Source organism: Oncorhynchus gorbuscha, linkage group LG24 (assembly GCF_021184085.1).
Source record: "Oncorhynchus gorbuscha isolate QuinsamMale2020 ecotype Even-year linkage group LG24, OgorEven_v1.0, whole genome shotgun sequence".
Classification (NCBI taxonomy): Eukaryota; Metazoa; Chordata; class Actinopteri; order Salmoniformes; family Salmonidae; genus Oncorhynchus; species Oncorhynchus gorbuscha.
The window spans coordinates 49,776,955-49,796,612 of record NC_060196.1 but is presented as its reverse complement, the minus strand read 5'-3'; the positions used below and the strand labels follow the sequence as shown (position 1 = coordinate 49,796,612).

Here is a 19,658-nt window from a genome sequence, read left to right as displayed (position 1 = left end):
CCAGGGGTGGAGGTGAGGTAGACAATCCTCTATTAAATAATATAACCCAGGGGTGGAGGTGAGGTAGACAATCCTCTATTAAACAATATAACCCAGGGGTGGAGGTGAGGTAGACAATCCTCGATGGCTGCAGTCCTGCTTGTTTTCTTACCTCAATTCCTTTCATTGATCTGTTAACTTAAACTAACTCCAACTTCCCTCATACTGGCCGCAGATACATAAAAATGGTATCCACGAGTTCATATATCTCTAGGGAAGTCAATATTTAAATGATATATGGATAAATATTTTATTTAACCTTTATTTAATTTAAGGCAAGTCAGTTAAGAACAAATTCTTATTTACAATGGAGGCCTACACCGGCCAAACCCGGACGATGCTGGGCCAATTGTGTGCCGCCCTATGGGACTATGATACAGCCTGGATTTGAACCAGGGTGTCTGTAGTGACGCCTCTAGCACTGAGATATAGTGCCTTAGACCGCCATGCCACTCGGGAGCCCAAACCTGGATAAAGGGACTCATTGCAAAAATCCCAACCTATCCCTTTAATGGAACAATAGAATGGTCCCAAAATGTTGTACCCCACTAATAAGGCACATCCAGGCAAGCCAAAGCAAACGCTAAAAGTGCTTGAAAGATTTCAAATAGTTTGAATCCAGGTCCGTTCATATTCATGCTCAGAGAGTTACCAGCCATTGATGAAAAGGCAAGAATGAAAACCATCAGACACTGCGGCCCTCCAGGCCCAGTGCTGGTCTCGGATCAGTTTATCCTTTTCCATCACAATGAAGACGATTACATGGACAGGGTGGATCTGATCCTAGATCAGCACTCCTACTCTGAGTGCTATTTCCTCCCTGATTGGCGGATTGCTCCCTACTGACTGTCTGACCTGACTAGAGGATCTCTCAGATCTCTCTGTCTTCAATCTCTGTGTTTCTTCTCCCCGTTGTCCTAAGGCAGTGGTTCCCAAACTGGGGTGACAATGATCAGCTATGTCTGTGTCTGTGTGTGCTTGTGCATGTTTGTCACTGTGTGAGTCTGGCAGGAAATGGTTCTCCCCTATCTCTATCTCTCCTTGCGTCCTTCCTCCTCTGTTTACCGTAAAGTGGGTGGAATGACTGGATGGATGGACTGTAGTAGACTCACATCATATAGATCCTGTATAATTCCTAATTCAACAAGGCTCCACAACATTACAGTATTGTCCCTGTTCTCCCTATTGTTCTTTCTTTCATCCTTTCATCCTTTCTTTCATTCTTTCTTTCTTTCATTGTTTTTTAAAAACATTTTGTTTTTGTTGTTTCCTCAAGTTTCAAGTTTATCGGGCATGTGTTATAAATACAGTAAAACTCTTACTCACCAGAGCTCAACAACATTATAAAGTCATTATAACAGTCATTACTGATACAGCATCAGTCTTTGCCATTCATTACAGTGTTCCCATCACCCTTGTTGTCAGACAGACCATTCATTACAGTGTTTCCATCACCCTTGTTGTCAGACAGACCATTCATTACAGTGTTTCCATCACCCTTGTTGTCAGACAAACCATTCATTACAGTGTTTCCATCACCCTTGTTGTCAGACAAACCATTCATTACAGTGTTCCCATCACCCTTGTTGTCAGACAAACCATTCATTACAGTGTTCCCATCACCCTTGTTGTCAGACAGACCATTCACTACAGTGTTCCCATCACCCTTGTTGTCAGTTCCCATCACCCTTGTTGTCAGACCATTCATTACAGTGTTTCTCCCATCACCCTTGTTTGTTGTACAGACAGACCATTCAGTGTTTCTATCATCCTTGTTTACAGTGTTCCCATCACCCTTGTTGTCAGACAGACCATTCACTACAGTGTTTCCATCACCCTTGTTGTCAGACAAACCAGTGTTCCCATCATTCAGACAGACCATTCATTACAGTGTTCCCATCACCCTTGTTGTCAGACAGACCATTTACAGTGTTCCCATCACCCTTGTTGTCAGACAGACCATTCATTACAGTGTTGTTGTAAGACAGACCCATCAGTGCCTTGTTGTCAGACAGACCATTCATTACAGTGTTTCTATCACCCTTGTTGTCAGACAAACCATTCATTACAGTGTTCCCATCACCCTTGTTGTCAGACAGACCATTCATTACAGTGTTCCCATCACCCTGGTTGTCAGACAAACCATTCATTACAGTGTTCCCATCACCCTTGTTGTCAGAGCCTTGTTGTCAGACCATTCACCCTTGTTGTCAGACAGTGTTCCCATCACCCTTGTTGTCAGACAAACCATTCATTACAGTGTTCCCATCACCCTTGTTGTCAGACAGACCATTCGTTACAGTGTTCCCATCACCCTTGTTGTCAGACAAACCATTCATTACAGTGTTCCCATCACCCTTGTTGTCAGACAGACCATTCATTACAGTGTTCCCATCACCCTCGTTGTCAGACAAACCATTCATTACAGTGTTCCCAATACCCTTGTTGTACGAGCAGACCATTCAATATCAGTTAGGGCTTTGCTTGTTGTCCGACAGATCATACATTATCAGTTAGGGGATTGCTTGTTGTCCGACAGACCATACATTATCAGTTAGGGCTTTGCTTGTTGTCCAACAGACCATACATTATGAGTTAGGCTTTGCTTGTTGTCCGACAGACCATACATTATCAGTTAGAGCATTGCTTATTGTCAGACAGACCATACATTATCAGTTAGGGGATTGCTTGTTGTCAGACAGACCATACATTATTAGTTAGGGCATTACTTGTTGTCCGACAGACCATACATTATGAGTTAGGCTTTGCTTGTTGTCAGACAGACCATACATGATCAGTTAGGGCTTTGCTTGTTGTCCGACAGACCATACATTATCAGTTAGAGCTTTGCTTGTTGTCCGACAGACCATACATTATCAGTTAGGGCTTTGCTTGTTGTCCAACAGACCATACATTATGAGTTAGGCTTTGCTTGTTGTCCGACAGACCATACATTATCAGTTAGAGCATTGCTTATTGTCAGACAGACCATACATTATCAGTTAGGGGATTGCTTGTTGTCAGACAGACCATACATTATTAGTTAGGCATTACTTGTTGTCCGACAGACCATACATTATCCTTGTTGTGACAGTTAGGCTTTGCTTGTTGTCCGACAGACCATACATTATCAGTTAGGGCTTTGCTTATTGTCAGACAGACCATACATTATCAGTTAGACAAACCATTCATTACAGGGATTGCTTGTTGTCAGACAGACCATACATTACCCTTGTTTAGTTATGGCTTTGCAGTGTTATTGTCCGACAGACCATACATTATCAGTTATTGCTTGTTGTCAGACAGACCATTCAATATCAGTTAGGGCTTTGCTTGTTGTCAGACAGACCATACATTATCAGTTAGGGCTTTGCTTGTTGTCCGACAGACCATACATTATCAGTTAGGGCTTTGCTTATTGTCAGACAGACCATACATTATCAGTTAGGGGATTGCTTGTTGTTCAGACAGACCATACAGTTAGGGGATTGCTTGTTTAGACCATACATTAGTTAGGGCTTTGCTTGTTGTCCGACAGACCATACCGACAGACCATACATTATCAGTTAGAGCTTTGCTTGGGGATTGCTTGTTGTCAGACAGACCATACATTATCAGTTAGGGGATTGCTTGTTGTCAGACAGACCATGCATTATTAGTTAGGGCTTTGCTTATTGTCCGACAGACCATACATTATCAGTTAGGGGATTGCTTGTTGTCCGACAGACCATACATTATTAGTTGTCCACTCAGTGTGATTGTCATTCCTTCAGTGATGACCCACAGTTTATCTTTGTGGTTGTTGTAACATGGGGTTTTATAGGTCATGGCCTTCATTAGCCCTCACAGCGATGTCAGTGACCATACATTATCAGAGGGGATTGCTTGTTGTCAGACAGACCATACATTATCAGTTAGGGGATTGCTTGTTGTCAGACAGACCATGCATTATTAGTTAGGGCTTTGCTTATTGTCCGACAGACCATACATTATCAGTTAGGGATTGCTTGTTGTCCGACAGACCATACATTATTAGTGTGTGTGTGTCAGTGATGTGTTTATCTTTGTGGTTGTGTGTGTGTGTGTGTGTGTGTGTGTGTGTGTGTGTGTGTGTGTGTGTGTGTGTGTGTGTGTGTGTGTGTGTGTGTGTGTGTGTGTGTGTGTGTGTGTGTGTGTGTGTGTGTGTGTGTGTGTGTGTGTGTGTGTGTGTGTGTGTGTGATTATGAGCTGGAGAGCTTGAGACTGTTTGGGGTTGTGAGAAGTGTTCTCATACTGTGAGACCTGGCCTCTACCCCAGAAGCAACAGCAGCTACCACCTGGCTAATCCTACTGTACTCCCAGAATATTCACATGGACCCGAGTGTGGAGGTGATGTGTGTGTGGCGGTGTGTGAGCATTAGAGTGAAAGGGAAAGAGAGGGTCAGAGAACCTTCCACTGGGGACACATGGAATGGAGACAGAGCAACAGCACCCGGCAACGCTCCAACTCTCAAATAACCCGCTGCGTTCCGAAGCATTTTAATCTGTGTCCACTCAGTTTTCCAAACTGTCATGCCGGACATGCTGTTCTGAGTACAACACCACAGCTGTAATTATGAAATACATCTCTACTCTGGGCACAATGGACTATGGTCACATTGTTCAACACACTCGCGTTAATAAACTAGAAGACAATGAAGTAGAATGAACTACAATGAAAAATAACTTGTTTTGTGTCTGTGCAAGCTTTTGGCCATGTGTAGACTATATATTGACATGTGTCTCTGTCTCTCTGTGTTACAGTTTCCTGCTGGTGTTCAGCTGTCTGGTGCTGTCTGTGTTCTCCACCATCCCAGGCAATCAAAAGATAGCCAACGAAGGACTCTTCATCCTGGTAAGAACTAGCCCCCAGCCTCGGTTTCATCCCCTCCACAATAGACCTGGCTCCAGGGGTCGGATGTACCGAGCGTCTCAAAGTAGGAGGGCTGATTTAGGATCAGTTTAGCTTTTAGATACACATGGAATAAGATTAGATGGGTAGATCAGCACTTCTACTCTGAGAGGCTTGATACACACAGACCCAGATTATCCATACAATAACTCTCTTTTGTAAATCTTTTTGTAGTCAACGTACAGTGCCAACTGGCCCTGCCAACCCACCTCATCACAGGTCTAAATCAGTAATAGGTTAGCTTGAGTACCTGTCTGCTTTTGCTTTCAACATCATTATATCATGGCCTTGTTTGGCAAGACAACGACAGGTTGGTGAAAGCAGACTGGAACCTAGCTACAGTAGGTTGATGATATACTGTTACAGTGTAAACACTGGTTATCCCACTGAATCTTTCTCTCCCTTTATTTGAATACACTAGAATTGTAAAAGTATTGCTCCAAAATAAACACCATTTTTCAGACCTAGGTTCAAATACCATTTGAAATCTCAAACTTTAGGAGCACACACACACCAATAGCTTTTATTCTTCAGTTTATTGAAAAGTCATTGAAAATAGATGCTGTCAATTTGGAATTCACATTACAGTTTACTTTCTTAATTGATTGTCTTCAATTCGAATCGACCCCATTCTCTCACACACACACACACACACACACACACACACACACACACACACACACACACACACACACACACACACACACACACACACACACACACACACACACACACACACACACACACACACACACACACACACACACACACACACACACACAATAGGGTACCTACAGTGGACCCACTGTACATTTTCCATGCTGATCTACACCACCCAACTCTCTCTCTTTCTCCCTCTTTTGCTCTCTTTCGCTCTCTCGCTCCCTGCCTCTCTCTCTCTCTCTCTCTCTCTCTCTCTCTCTCTCTCTCTCTCTCTCTCTCTCTCTCTCTCTCTCTCTCTCTCTCTCTCTCTCTCTCTCTCTCTCCCCTGTCACCAGTTAGTGTTCTCTTTCTTCTTGTTTTCTCGTGACTATTTAGCTTCCTCTTTATCTCTCTCTGTTCAACCTTCTTCAGCATTTATACTATGAGTACTTCCCTGTCTCTCTTTCTTTCTACCCCCCATCTCTCTCCCTCTGCCTCTTATTAGTTCCTCCCATTTATTTCTGTCTTTCTCTCTCTGCTTCTAACTAGTTCCTCCCATTTCTTTCTGTCTTGCTCTCTCTCTGCCTCTAACTAGTTCCTCCCATTTCTTTCTGTCTTGCTCTCTCTCTGCTTCTAACTAGTTCCTCCCATTTCTTTCTGTCTTTCTCTCTCTCTGCTTCTAACTAGTTCCTCCCATTTCTTTCTGTCTTGCTCTCTCTCTGCCTCTAACTAGTTCCTCCCATTTCTTTCTGTCTTGCTCTCTCTCTGCCTCTAACTAGTTCATCCCATTTCTTTCTGTCTTGCTCTCTCTCTGCCTCTAACTAGTTCCTCCCATTTCTTTCTGTCTTGCTCTCTCTCTGCCTCTAACTAGTTCCTCCCATTTCTTTCTGTCTTGCTCTCTCTCTGCCTCTAACTAGTTCCTCCCATTTCTTTCTGTCTTGCTCTCTCTCTGCCTCTAACTAGTTCCTCCCATTTCTTTCTGTCTTGCTCTCTCTCTGCCTCTAACTAGTTCCTCCCATTTCTTTCTGTCTTGCTCTCTCTCTGCCTCTAACTAGTTCCTCCCATTTCTTTCTGTCTTGCTCTCTCTCTGCCTCTAACTAGTTCCTCCCATTTCTTTCTGTCTTGCTCTCTCTCTGCCTCTAACTAGTTCCTCCCATTTCTTTCTGTCTTGCTCTCTCTCTGCCTCTAACTAGTTCCTCCCATTTCTTTCTGTCTTGCTCTCTCTCTGCCTCTAACTAGTTCCTCCCATTTCTTTCTGTCTTGCTCTCTCTCTGCCTCTAACTAGTTCCTCCCATTTCTTTCTGTCTTGCTCTCTCTCTGCCTCTAACTAGTTCCTCCCATTTCTTTCTGTCTTGCTCTCTCTCTGCCTCTAACTAGTTCCTCCCATTTCTTTCTGTCTTGCTCTCTCTCTGCCTCTAACTAGTTCCTCCCATTTCTTTCTGTCTTGCTCTCTCTCTGCCTCTAACTAGTTCCTCCCATTTCTTTATGTCTTGCTCTCTCTCTGCCTCTAACTAGTTCCTCCCATTTCTTCACCCAGTATTTTACTGGGTGACTTTCACTTTTGGTTGAGTCATTTTCTATTAAGGCATCTTTACTTTTACTCAATATGACAGTTGAGTACTTGTTCCACCACTGGGTGTTGTCGTATCCTCTGCCTCCTGGTCCGGATCAGGTCCCGGAAGGACACGCGGTAATCGATCTGACAGATGTACTGTTGTGGGAGTATATACATGGGAGCTCCTACACCTGTCCCCCCACTCCCCCCACTCGCTTCTCTGACCTGACATGGAACAGTCAATCAAATGGACGGAACAGTTGGTCACTTATCTATTTCTTTATTTTCTATTTGATACTTTTCTACTTCTTTACCTTTTAATAATGAGTATTCCATTGTTGAGGAAGAGTTTACCAGTAAGCATTTCACTGTAACAGCTCTCGTTGGTGGTAGAAAGAGTAAACCAAGGATCGGCGTGGAAAGTGTTCATGATTTCAATTTTAAAAAACACTCAAACAAAATCAAAACATCACCGTTCTGTCAGGCAACAGTAACTAAACAGAAAACAAGATCCCACAGCCTAATGGTGGGAAAAGGGCTGCCTAAGTATGATCCCCAATCAGAGACAACGATAGACTGATTAGGAACCACATTCGCCCAAAAACAAAGACACAGAAAACATAGAATTTCCCACCCGAGTCACACCCTGACCTAACCAAACATAGAGAATAATAAGGGTCTCTAAGGTCAGGGTGTGACATGTACTGTTTACAGCTGTTGTATTCTGTTCCCCTGACAAATAAACTTTGATTTGATCAATGAATTTGATTGACACTATTAAGACATTACTTAATCAGATTGAATATACTACAAAAAACTAACTGCCAAGCAATACATGTTGAAGCCAACAAACTGTCCTGTCTACAAATGTGATCAGTATTGTGGTGAAAGTCCTACTCCAAACTTACAAAGTATATACGTTTTACTCCATACATTTTCCCTGACACCCAAAAGTACTCATTACATTTTGAATGCTTAGCAGGACAGGAAAATGGTCCAATTCACACACTTATCAACAGAACATCCCTGGTCATCCCTACTATCTCTGATCTGGCAAACTGACTAAATACAACATGCTTTATTTGTCAATTATGTCTGAGTTTTGGAGTGTGCCCCTGGCTTTCCGTAAATACAAATTTATAAAATGGTGCTGTCTGGTTTGCTTGATATAAGGAATTTGAAATTATTTATACTTTTACCTTTGATACTTAAGTATATTTAAAAACAAATACTTTTAGACTTTTACTCAAGTAGTATTTTACTAGGTGACTTTCAAGGTATCTTTACTGTTACTCATGTATGACAATTTAGTACTTTTTTCAGCACTGGACACACACACACACACACACACACACACACACACACACACACACACACACACACACACACACACACACACACACACACACACACACACACACACACACACACACACACACACACACACACACACACACACACACACACACACACACACACACACACACATACACGCTGTATACAGGGAGTCAATGTGCAGGGGTATGAGGTACATATAGGTGGGTTAAAGTGACTAGACAGCAGGATAGATAATAGACAGTAGCGGCAGCGGGTAGCCATTTGAATAGCTGTTTAGCAGTCTTGTTTAGCAGTCTTGTTTAGCAGTCTTGTTTAGCAGTCTTGTTTAGCAGTCTGATTTAGCAGTCTTGTTTAGCAGTCTTGTTTAGCAGTCTTGTTTAGCAGTCTGATTTAGCAGTCTTGTTTAGCAGTCTTGTTTAGCAGTCTTGTTTAGCAGTCTTGTTTAGCAGTCTTGTTTAGCAGTCTTGTTTAGCAGTCTTGTTTAGCAGTCTTGTTTAGCAGTCTTGTTTAGCAGTCTTGTTTAGCAGTCTGATTTAGCAGTCTTGTTTAGCAGTCTTGTTTAGCAGTCTTGTTTAGCAGTCTTGTTTAGCAGTCTTGTTTAGCAGTCTTGTTTAGCAGTCTTGTTTAGCAGTCTTGTTTAGCAGTCTTGTTTAGCAGTCTGATTTAGCAGTCTTGTTTAGCAGTCTTGTTTAGCAGTCTTGTTTAGCAGTCTTGTTTAGCAGTCTGTTTAGCAGTCTTGTTTAGCAGTCTTGTTTAGCAGTCTTGTTTAGCAGTCTTGTTTAGCAGTCTTGTTTAGCAGTCTTGTTTAGCAGTGTTGTTTAGCAGTCTTGTTTAGCAGTCTTGTTTAGCAGTCTGATTTAGCAGTCTTGTTTAGCAGTCTTGTTTAGCAGTCTTGTTTAGCAGTCTGATTTAGCAGTCTTGTTTAGCAGTCTTGTTTAGCAGTCTGTTTTAGCAGTCTGTTTAGCAGTCTGATTTAGCAGTCTTGTTTAGCAGTCTTGTTTAGCAGTCTTATTTAGCAGTCTGATTTAGTCAGTCTTGTTTAGCAGTCTGATTTAGCAGTCTTGTTTACCAGTCTGATTTGATTTAGCAGTCTTGTTTAGCAGTCTTGTTTAGCAGTCTTGTTTAGCAGTCAGTCTTGATTTAGCAGTCTTGTTTAGCAGTCTGATTTGATTTAGCAGTCTTGTTTAGCAGTCTGATTTGATTTAGCAGTCTTGTTTAGCAGTCTGCATTTAGCAGTCTTGTTTAGCAGTCTGATTTAGCAGTCTTGTTTAGCAGTCTTGTTTAGCAGTCTTGTTTAGCAGTCTTGTTTAGCAGTCTTGTTTAGCAGTCTTGTTTAGCAGTCTTGTTTAGCAGTCTGATTTAGCAGTCTTGTTTAGCAGTCTTGTTTAGCAGTCTGATTTAGCAGTCTTGTTTAGCAGTCTTGTTTTGTTTAGCAGTCAGTCTTGATTTAGCAGTCTTGTTTAGCAGTCTTGTTTAGCAGTCAGTCTGATTTGGCATCAGTCTGGGTTGCTGTTCAGCAGTCTTGTTTGTTCCAGACTTGGTGCATTAGGGTCTTGTTTGTTCCAGACCAGTCGGTAGCAGAGAGAACAGTCTATGACTTGAGTGGCTGGAGTCTTGGACATTTTTAGGGCCTTCCTCTGACACCGCTGTTTCTTACACTGCTGTTCCTCCGCGGGACAACACACACACACTCAGCAACAGGCGTGACGGCAATTAGAATCAGACACACACACACACTCTTCCTTTTTCTACATGTCTTGATACACACACACACACAAACACTGACAAAAACACACTACACAGCAAAAAGCTCATGGTCAGCAATTGTCATCCATCTCACTGTGAGTCTTGTTTGTGTGTGTCTTGTTTGTGTGTGTGTGTGTGTTGTGTGTGTGTGTGTGTGTGTGTGTGTGTTTAGCAGTGTGTGTTGTGTGTCTTGTTGTGTGTGTGTGTGTTTGTGTGGCTGATTCTGCATGCCGTCACGCCTGACACTGAGTGTGTGTGTGTTGTCTAGCGGAGGAACAGCAGTGTAAGAAACTTTGGTGTAAGCAGGCAGAGGACTTATTGTTGACTATGCAAGAAATCCCAGACATGATCCACTAATCCTAACAGCCATCCTATAATCACTTCCTCCTCTTTTAACTTTAGAAGGAGGTAATGGAGGATGGCTTTCTCTTGCTCTCTCCCTCTGCCTCTCTCTCTTTCTGCTTTTACTTTTGCTCTTGTCAACCCCCTCATCTCCCTTTCTTTTTATATCTCTCTCAGTCTGATTCTATTTCAGTCTCTCCCTTTACCCTCCAATATCTCTCTTAGTTGCTCTTGTTTTGCCCTCGTCTTCTCTCTTACTGTTATTTAATGGTCAGACCCTCTGTTTCTCAGTCTCCCCTACAGGAGGCTGTAATGATCATGGTGTTCTCTCTCTCAGTCTCCCCTACAGGAGGCTGTAATAATCTTGATGTTCTCTCTGTCTTCTACAGGAGGCTGTAATGATCATGGTGTTCTCTCTCTCAGTCTCCCCCTACAGGAGGCTGTAATTAATGGTGTTCTCTCTCAGTCTTACAGGAGGCTGTAATTTGATGTTCAGTCTCTGTCTTACAGGAGGCTGTAATAATCGTGATGTCTCTCTGTCTCCCCCTACAGGAGGCTGTGTTTGTGATGTCTCTGTCTTTACAGGAGGCTGTAATAATCATGGTGTTCTCTCTCAGTCTCCCCTACAGGAGGCTGTAATAATCATGGTGTTCTCTCTCTGTCTCCCCCTACAGGAGGCTGTAATAATTGTGATGTTTCTCTCTGTCTCCCTTACAGGAGGCTGTAATAATTGTGATGTTCTCTCTCAGTCTCCCCCTACAGGAGGCTGTAATAATCTTGATGTTCTCTCTTAGTCTCCCTCTACAGGAGGCTGTAATAATCATGGTGTTCTCTCTCTCTGTCGTCCCCTACAGGAGTTTGTAATGATCGTGGTGTTTGGTCTGGAATACGTTGTGAGGGTTTGGGCCTCCGGCTGCTGCTGTCGCTACAGAGGATGGCAGGGGAGACTACGCTTTGCCAGGAAACCCTTCTGCATCATAGGCAAGACGCTGTGTTTGTGTTTATCTGTGTATGCAAGTGTGTGTCTGTTCACCTACAAGTTTATGTTTATCAGGTTTTCAGGCTTTTCTTTACTTCTGTTCACACTGGGTTGATTGGTTGATTGGTTGATTGCATTTATTTGTTAATAAAAAGTAGCAGGCTGCTCCAGCCAGAGACAACATTACATACATTGTTTCCAGTGAGCAATAGCTAATGGATTGCCTTACCAAGGCTGAGCGTGTGTACTGAATATGCATGTGTGTACTGAATATGCATGTGTGTGTACTGAATATGCATGTGTGTGTACTGAATATGCATGTGTGTGTGTACTGAATATGCATGTGTGTGTACTGAATATGCATGTGTGTGTACTGAATGTGTATATGCGTGTACATATCCATGCAGTGTAGCTTCAATACCCCCCTCTCTCTCCTATCTTTTTCTTGAGTCTTCTTTGTTGTCTTCTCGGAGGAACCTCTTCTTTCTTCCCCCTCTTTCTTTCTTCCCCTTCTTCTCTTTCTTCCCCCTTACTCTTTCTTCCCCTTCTTCTCTTTCTTCCCACTCTTTCTTCCTTCTTCTCTTTCTTCCCCTTCTCTCTTTCAGCCATCCTATTCTTCCCTTCCTCTCTTTTTCCCCTTCTCCTTTTTAGAAGGACTCTTTCTTCCCCCTCTACTATTTCTTCCTCTTCTCTTTCTTCCCCCTCCTCTTTCTTCCCCTCTACTCTTTCTTCCCCTCTACTCTTTCTTCCCCCTCTTGTTTCTTCCCTCTCTCTTTCTTCCACCTCTTGTTTCTTCCCCCTTTACTTTTTGCTCTCTCTTTCTTCCCCCTCTTCTCTTTCTTCCCCCTCTTCTTTCTTTTATATCTTTCTTCCCCTCTACTCTTTCTTCCCCCTCTACTCTTTTTTTCTCTCTTTCTCTTCTTTCTTCCCCTCTTATCTTTCTTCCAATATCTCTTTAGTTGCTCTTCTCTTTCTTCCCCCTCGCCCTCTTTCTTCCCTTACTGTTCTTTAATCTTTCTTCCCCCTCTCTTTCTTCCCTCTCAGTCTTTCCCCCTACAGGAGGCTTCCCGCTGACTCTTTCATGGTGTTCTCTTCTCTTTCTTCCCCTCACTCTTTCTTCCCCCTCTACTCTTTCTTCCCCCTCTACTCTTTCTTTCTTGTTCTTCTTCTCCTTCTTCCCCTCTACTCTTTCTTCCCCTCTTCTTTCTTCCCCTCTTCTCTTTCTTCCCTTCTCTTTCTTCCCCCTGTACTCTTTCTTGTTCTCTCTCAGTCTCTTCCCCCCTACAGGAGGCTCTTCCCCCTCTACTCTTTCTTCCCCCTCTTCTGTCTCCCCTACAGGAGGCTTGTAATAATCTTTCTGATGTTCTCTCTCTTTCTTCCCCCCCCTACAGGAGGCTCTTAATAATCTTTCTTCCCCTCTACTCTTTCTTCTCTGTCTCCCCCTACAGGAGGCTTTAATAATCATCTTTGTTCTCTACTCTTTCTCCCCTCTACAGGAGGCTCTAATCTTTCTTCCCCTCTACTCTTTCTTTCTCTCTGTCTCCCCCTACTCTTTCTTAATAACTCTTTCTTCTCTCTACTCTTTCTCCCCCTACTGTAATCTTTCTTCCTCCTCTTCTGTTCTCTCTCTTCTACCCCCTACAGGAGGCTGTAATAATTCCCGCTGACTCTTTGTTCTCTCTCTTTCTTCCCCTCTACTTTCTTCCTGTAATAATCTTCCCCCTGTTCTTTCTCTCTACTCTTTCTTCCCCCTCTGGACTCTTTCTTCCCTCTACTCTTTCTTCCCCCTCTACTCTTTCTTCTCTTTCTTCCCCTCTACTCTTTGGCTACTCTTTCTTTCTACTCTTTCTTGGTCTTCTCTTTCTGGAATACTTTCTTGTGACTTTTTTGTGCTACTCTTTCGGCTGCTACTCTTTCTTCCCGCCTCTCTTTCAAGGATCCCAAGCTCTACTCTTTCTTCCCCTTTCTCTTTCTTCCCCCTTCTTTCTTTCATTTCTTTCTTGCTCTTCTCTTTCTGTTTACTCTTTCTTCCCCCTCTACTCTTTCTTCACTTCTTTACAAGCTTTCTTTGTTTATTTTCTTCCCCAGGCTTTCTTTACTTTTCTTCCACTGGGTTCTTTCTTCCCCCCTCACTCTTTGATTGGTTCTTTCTTGCCTTACTCTTTCTTAATAACTCTTTCTTAGCACTCTTTCTTCCCCTCTACTCTTTCTTCCCGCTCTACATTGTTTCCACTCTTTAGCTAATTTCTTCCCCCTCTACCAAGGCTACTCTTTCTTCCCTGTACTGAATATGCATGTTTCTTCCCCCTCTTCTCTTTGAATATGCATGTTTCTTGTACTCTTTCTTCCCCTCTACTCTTTCTTCCTGTTCTTTCTTCCAAGCTCTACTTGAATATGCTTCTCTTTCTTCCCTTGAATCTTTCTTCCCCTCATCTTTCTTCCCCCTCTACTCTTTCTTCCCCTCTACTCTTTCTTCCCCCTCTACTCTTTCTTAGCTCTACTCTTTCTTCCCCCTCTACTCTTTCTTCCCCCTCTACTCTTTCTCTCTTCTTTCTTCCCCCTCTACTTTTCTTCCCCCTCTACTCTTTCTTCCCCTACTCTTTTCTCTCTTTCTTCCCCTCTCTCTTTCTTTCTTTCTTCCCCCTCTTCTCTTTCTTCCCCCTCTACTCTTTCTTCCCTTTCTTCTTCCCCCTCTACTCTTTCTTCCCCCTCTACTCTTTCTTCCCCCTTCTTCTCTTTCTTCCCCTCTACTCTTTCTTCCCCTCTACTCTTTCTTCCCCCCTTCTTCTTTCTTCCCCCCTCTTTCTTACTCTTTTCTTCTTTCTTCCCCCTCTACTCTTTCTTCCCCTCTCTCTTTCTTCCCCCTCTACTCTTTCCCCTCTACTCTTTCTTCCCCTCTACTCTTTCTTTTCTTTCTTCCCCTCTACTCTTTCTTCCCCCTCTACTCTTTCTTCCCCTCTACTCTTTCTTCCCCCTCTACTCTTTCTTCCCCTCTACTCTTTCTTCCCCTCTACTCTTTCTTCCCTCTTCTCTTTCTTCCCTCTTTCTTCTCTACTCTTTCTTCCCCCTCTTCTCTTTCTTCCCCCTCTACTCTTTCTTCCCCCTCTTCTCTTTCTTCCCCCTCTTCTCTCTCTTTCTTCCCCCTCTCTCTTTCTTCCCCCCTACTCTTTCTTCCCCTCTTCTTTCTTCCCTCTCTACTCTTTCTTCCCCCCTCTTACTCTTTCTTCCCCTCTTCTCTCTTTCTTCTTTCCCCTCTTCTCTTTCTTTCCTCTTTCTTCCCCTCTTCTTTCTTTCTTCTTTCTTCCCTCTACTCTTTCTTCCTCCCTCTCTCTTTCTTCCCCCTTCTCTTTCTTTCTTCTCCTTTCCCCTCTTCTCTTTCTTCCCCCTCTACTCTTTCTTCCCCCTCTCCCCTCTCTTTCTTCCCCCTCTACTCTTTCTTCCCCCTCTTCTCTTTCTTCCTGCTCTACTCTTTCTTCCCCCTCTTCTTTCTTCCCCCTCTACTCTTTCTTCCCTCTCTTCTTTCTTCCCCCTCTACTCTTTCTTCCCCCTCTCTCTTTCTTTTCTTCTTCCCCTCTTCTTCCCCCTCTTCTCTTTCTTCCCCCTCTTCTCTTTCTTCCCCCTCTTCTCTTTCTTCCCCCTCTTCTCTTTTCTTTCTACCCCCTCTACTCTTTCTTCTTCTTTCTTCCCCCTCTACTCTTTCTTCCCCCTCTACTCTTTCTTCCCCCTCTACTCTTTCTTCCCCCTCTACTCTTTCTTTCTTTCTTCCCCCTCTTCTTTCCCCTCTACTCTTTCTTCCCCTCTACTCTTTCTTCCCCTCTTCTTTCTTTCTTTCTTTCTTCCCCCTCTATTTCTCTTTCTTCCCCCTACTCTCTTCTCTTTCTTCCCCCCTCTTTCTTCCCCCTCTTCTCTTTCTTCCCCCTCTACTCTTTCTTCCCCCTTCTTTCTTTCTTCTTTCTTCCCCCTCTACTCTTTCTTCCCCTCTACTCTTTCTTCCCCTCTCTTTCTTCCCCTCTACTCTTTCTTCCCCTCTACTCTTTCTTCCCCCTCTACTCTTTCTTCCCCCTCTACTCTTTCTTCCCCTCTACTCTTTCTTCCCCCCTCTTTCTTCCTCCTCTACTCTTTCTTCCACTCTTTCTTCCCCCTCTACTCTTTCTTCCCCCTCTACTCTTTCTTCCCCTCTACTCTTTCTTCCCCTCTACTCTTTCTTCCCCCTTTCTTCCCCCTCTACTCTTTCTCTTTCTTCTTCCCCTCTACTCTTTCTTCCCCCTCTACTCTTTCTTCCCCCTCTTCTTTCTTCCCCCTCTTTCTTTCAAGCTCTACTCTTTCTTACCTTTCCCTCTACTCTTTCTTCCCCTCTACTCTTTCTTCCCCTCTTCTTTCTTCCCCTCTACTCTTTTTCTTCTTCCCCTTCTCTTTCTTCCCCCTCTACTCTTTCTTCCCCCCTTTCTTCCCCCTCTCTTTCTTTCTCTTTCTTCCCCTCTTCTCTTTCTTCCCCTCTTCTCTTTCTTCCCCCTCTTCTCTTTCTTCCCCCTCTACTCTTTCTTCCCCCTCTACTCTTCTTTCTTCCCCTGCTCTACTCTTTCTTCCCCCTTTCTTCCCCCTCTTTCTTCCTCCTCTTCTTTCTTTCCCTTCTCTCTTCTCTTTCTTTCCTTCCCACTTCTCTTTCTTCCCCCCTTTCTTCTTCTCTTTCTTTCCCCTCTCTCTTTCTTTCCCCCTCTTCTCTTTCTTCCCCTCTCTCTTTCTTCCCCCTCTACTCTTTCTTCCCCCTCTACTCTTTCTTCCCCCTCTACTCTTTCTTTTCTTTCTTCCCCTCTTCTTTCTTCCCCCTACTCTTTCTCTTTCTTCTTCCCCTCTTCTCTTTCTTCCCCTCTACTCTTTCTTTCTTCCTTTCTTCCCCCTCTCTTTCTTCCCCCTCTCTTTCTCTTTCTTCCCCCTCTACTCTTTCTTCCCCCTCTACTCTTTCTTCCCCCTCTACTCTTTCTTCCCCCTCTACTTCTTTCTTCCCCCTCTTCTCTTTCTTCCCTCTACTCTTTCTTCCCCCTCTTCTCTTTCTTCCCCTCTACTCTTTCTTCCCCCTCTACTCTTTCTTCCCCCTTCTCTTCTTTCTTCCCCCTTCTCTTTCTTCCCCCTCTACTCTTTCTTTCTTCTTTCTTCCCCCTCTCTTTCTTCCCCTTTCTTTCTTCCCCTTCTCTACTTTCTTCCCCCTCTTTCTCTTTCTTCCCCTCTACTCTTTCTTCCCCCTCTTTCTTCCCTTCTACTCTTTCTTCCCCTTCTTCTTTCTTCCCCCTCTACTCTTTCTTCCCCTCTACTCTTTCTTCCCCCTCTACTCTTTCTTCCCCCCCTTCCCCCACTCTTTCTTCCTTTTCTTCTTCCCCTCTTCTCTTTCTTCCCCCTCTACTCTTTCTTCCCCCTCTTCTCTTTCTTCCCCCTCTACTCTTTCTTCCCCTCTTCTCTTTCTTCCCCCTCTACTCTTTCTTCCCCCTCTACTCTTTCTTTCTTCCCCCTCTTTCTTCCCCCTCTCTTTCTTCCCCCTCTACTCTTTCTTCCCCCTCTTTCTCTTTCTTCCCCCTCTCTCTTTCTTCCCCCTCTTCCTCTTCTTTCTTCCCCTCTTCTCTTTCTTCCCCTCTACTCTTTCTTCCCCCTCTTCTTTCTTCCCCTCTTCTCTTTCTTCCCCTCTCTCTTTCTTCCCCCTCTTCTTTCTTCTTCTTCTCTTTCTTTCCCTCTACTCTTTCTTCCCCCTCTTTCTTTCTTCCCCCCTCTTTCTTCTTTCTCTTTCTTCCCCTCTACTCTTTCTTCCCCCTCTTCTTTCTTCTTTCTTCCAAGCTCTCTCTTTCTTCCTCCACTTTCTTTCTTCCCCCTTCTCTTTCTTTCCCCTCTTCTCTTTCTTTTTCCCCCTCTCTTCTTCTTTTTCCCCCCTCTCTTTCTTCCCCCTCTACTCTTTCTTTCCCCTCTTCTCTTTCTTCCCCCTCTACTCTTTCTTCCCCCTCTTCTTTCTTTCTTCCTCTTTCTTCCCCTTCTCTTTCTTCCCCCCTTCTTTCTTCCCCTCTTCTTTCTTCCCCCTCTTCTCCCCCTCTACTCTTTCTTCCCCCCTTCTTTCTTTCTCTTACTTCCTCCTCTTCTCTTTATTTCCCCTTTTCTCTTTCTTCCCCCCCTTTTTCTCTTTCTTCTTCCCCTCTTCTTTCTTCTTCTCTTTCTTCCCTCTTTCTTCTCTTTCTTCCCCCTCTTCTCTTTCTTCCCCCTCTTCTCTTTCTTCCCCTCTTCTTCTTTCTTCTTTCCCCCTCTACTCTTTTTCTTCCCCCCTCTTCTCTTTCTTCCCCCTCTACTCTTTCTTCCCCCTCTCCCCTCTTTCTTCCCCCTCTACTCTTTCTTCCCCCCTCTCTCTTTCTTCCCCCTCTCTTTCTTTCTTCCCCCTCTACTTTCTTTCTTCCCCCTCTTTTTCTTTCTTCTTTCCCCTCTACTCTTTCTTCCCTTTCTTCCCCTCTACTCTTTTCTTCTTTCTTCCCTCTACTCTTTCTTCTTCTTTTCTTCCCCCTCTACTCTTTCTCTTTCTTCTTCCCCTCTACTCTTTCTTCTTCCTTTCCTCTTCTTTCTTCCCCTCTCTTCTCTTTTTTCCCCTCTACTCTTTCTTCTTTCCCCTCTTCTTTCTTCCCCCCCTCTTCTCTCTTTCTTCCCCCCTCTTTCTTCCCCCTTTCTTTCTTCCCCCTACTCTTTCTTCCCCCTACTCTTTCTTCCCCCTCTACTCTTTCTTCCCCTTCTTCTTTCTTCCCCCCTCTTTCTTCTTTCTTTCTACTCTTTCCCTCTACTCTTTCTTCCCCCTCTTCTCTTTCTTCCCCCTTTCTCTCTCTTTCTTCCCCCTCTACTCTTTTTCCCCCTTCTTTCTCTTTTCCCCCTTCTTCTTTCTTCCCCCCCTCTTTCTTCCCTCTCTTTCTTCCCCCTCTACTCTTTCTTCCCCCTTCTTCTTCTTTCTTCTTCTTTCCCCTTTCTTCCCCCTCTACTCTTTCTTCCCCCTCTACTCTTTCTTCCCCTCTTCTTTCTTCCCCTTCTTCTTTCTTCCCCTCTTCTCTTTCTTCCCCCTTTCTTTCTTACTCTTTCTTCCCCCTCTTCTCTTTCTTTTTCTTCCCCTCTTCTTTCTTTCCCCCTCTACTCTTTCTTCCCCTCTACTCTTTTTCTTCCCCTCTTCTTTCTTCCCCCTCTACTCTTTCTTCCCGCTCTACTCTTTCTTCCCCTTCTTCTTTCTTCCCTCTACTCTTTCTTCCCCTTCTTCTTTCTTTCCCCCTCTTCTTTCTCTTTCTTCCCGCTCTACTCTTTCTTTCTTCTTTCTTCCCCTCTTCTTTCTTCCCCTTCTTCTTCCTTTCTTCCCCCTCTACTCTTTCTTCCCCCCTTCTTCTTTCTTCTCTACTCTTTCTTCCCCCTCTACTCTTTCTTCCCCCCTTCTTTCTTCCCTCTTCCCCCTTCTCTTTCTTCTTCTTCTTTCTTCCCCTTTTCTTTCTTTCTTCCCCTCTACTCTTTCTTCCCTCTCTCTTTCTTCCCCTTCTCTTTCTTCCCCCTCTTCTCTTTCTTCCCCCTCTTCTTTCTTCCCTCTCTTTCTTCTTTTCTTCCCTTTCTTCCCCTCTTTTTCTTCTTTCTTCCCCTCTACTCTTTCTTCCCCCTCTACTCTTTCTTCCCCCTCTACTCTTTCTTTCCCCTCTACTCTTTCTTTCCTTCTTTCTTCCCCCTCTTCTTTCTTCTCTTTCTTCCCCTCTTTTTCTTACTCTTTCTTCCCCTCTACTCTTTCTTCCCCTCTTCTTTCTTTTCTTCCCTTTCTTTCTTCCCCTCTTTCTTCTTTCTTCCCTTCTTCTTTCTTCCCGCTCTACTTCTTCTTTCTTCCCCTTCTTCTTTTCTTCCCCCTCTTTCCCCCTCTACTCTTTCTTCCCCCTCTCTCTTTCTTCCCCCTCTTTCTCTTTCTTCCCCCCTTTTCTTCCCCCTCTCTTTCTTCCCGCTCTACTCTTTCTTCCCCCTCTACTCTTTCTTCCCCTCTACTCTTTCTTTCCCCTCTACTCTTTCTTCCCCTCTCTCTTTCTTCCCCCCTTCTTTCTTCCCCTTCTCTT

The 19,658-nt window shown here is 44.0% G+C and overlaps 1 protein-coding gene across 1 annotated transcript in view; it reads left to right on the top strand.

The window, feature by feature from the left end:
* The window catches only part of LOC124012854 (potassium voltage-gated channel subfamily KQT member 4), a 149,257-nt gene that overhangs the window by 96,756 nt on the left and 32,843 nt on the right, over positions 1–19,658 (top strand). The window contains exons 2-3 of the mRNA XM_046326859.1: positions 4,822–4,912; positions 11,447–11,573. Coding sequence (XP_046182815.1) covers positions 4,822–4,912; positions 11,447–11,573 — 218 coding nt within the window. The remainder of the gene's footprint in view (positions 1–4,821; positions 4,913–11,446; positions 11,574–19,658) is intronic.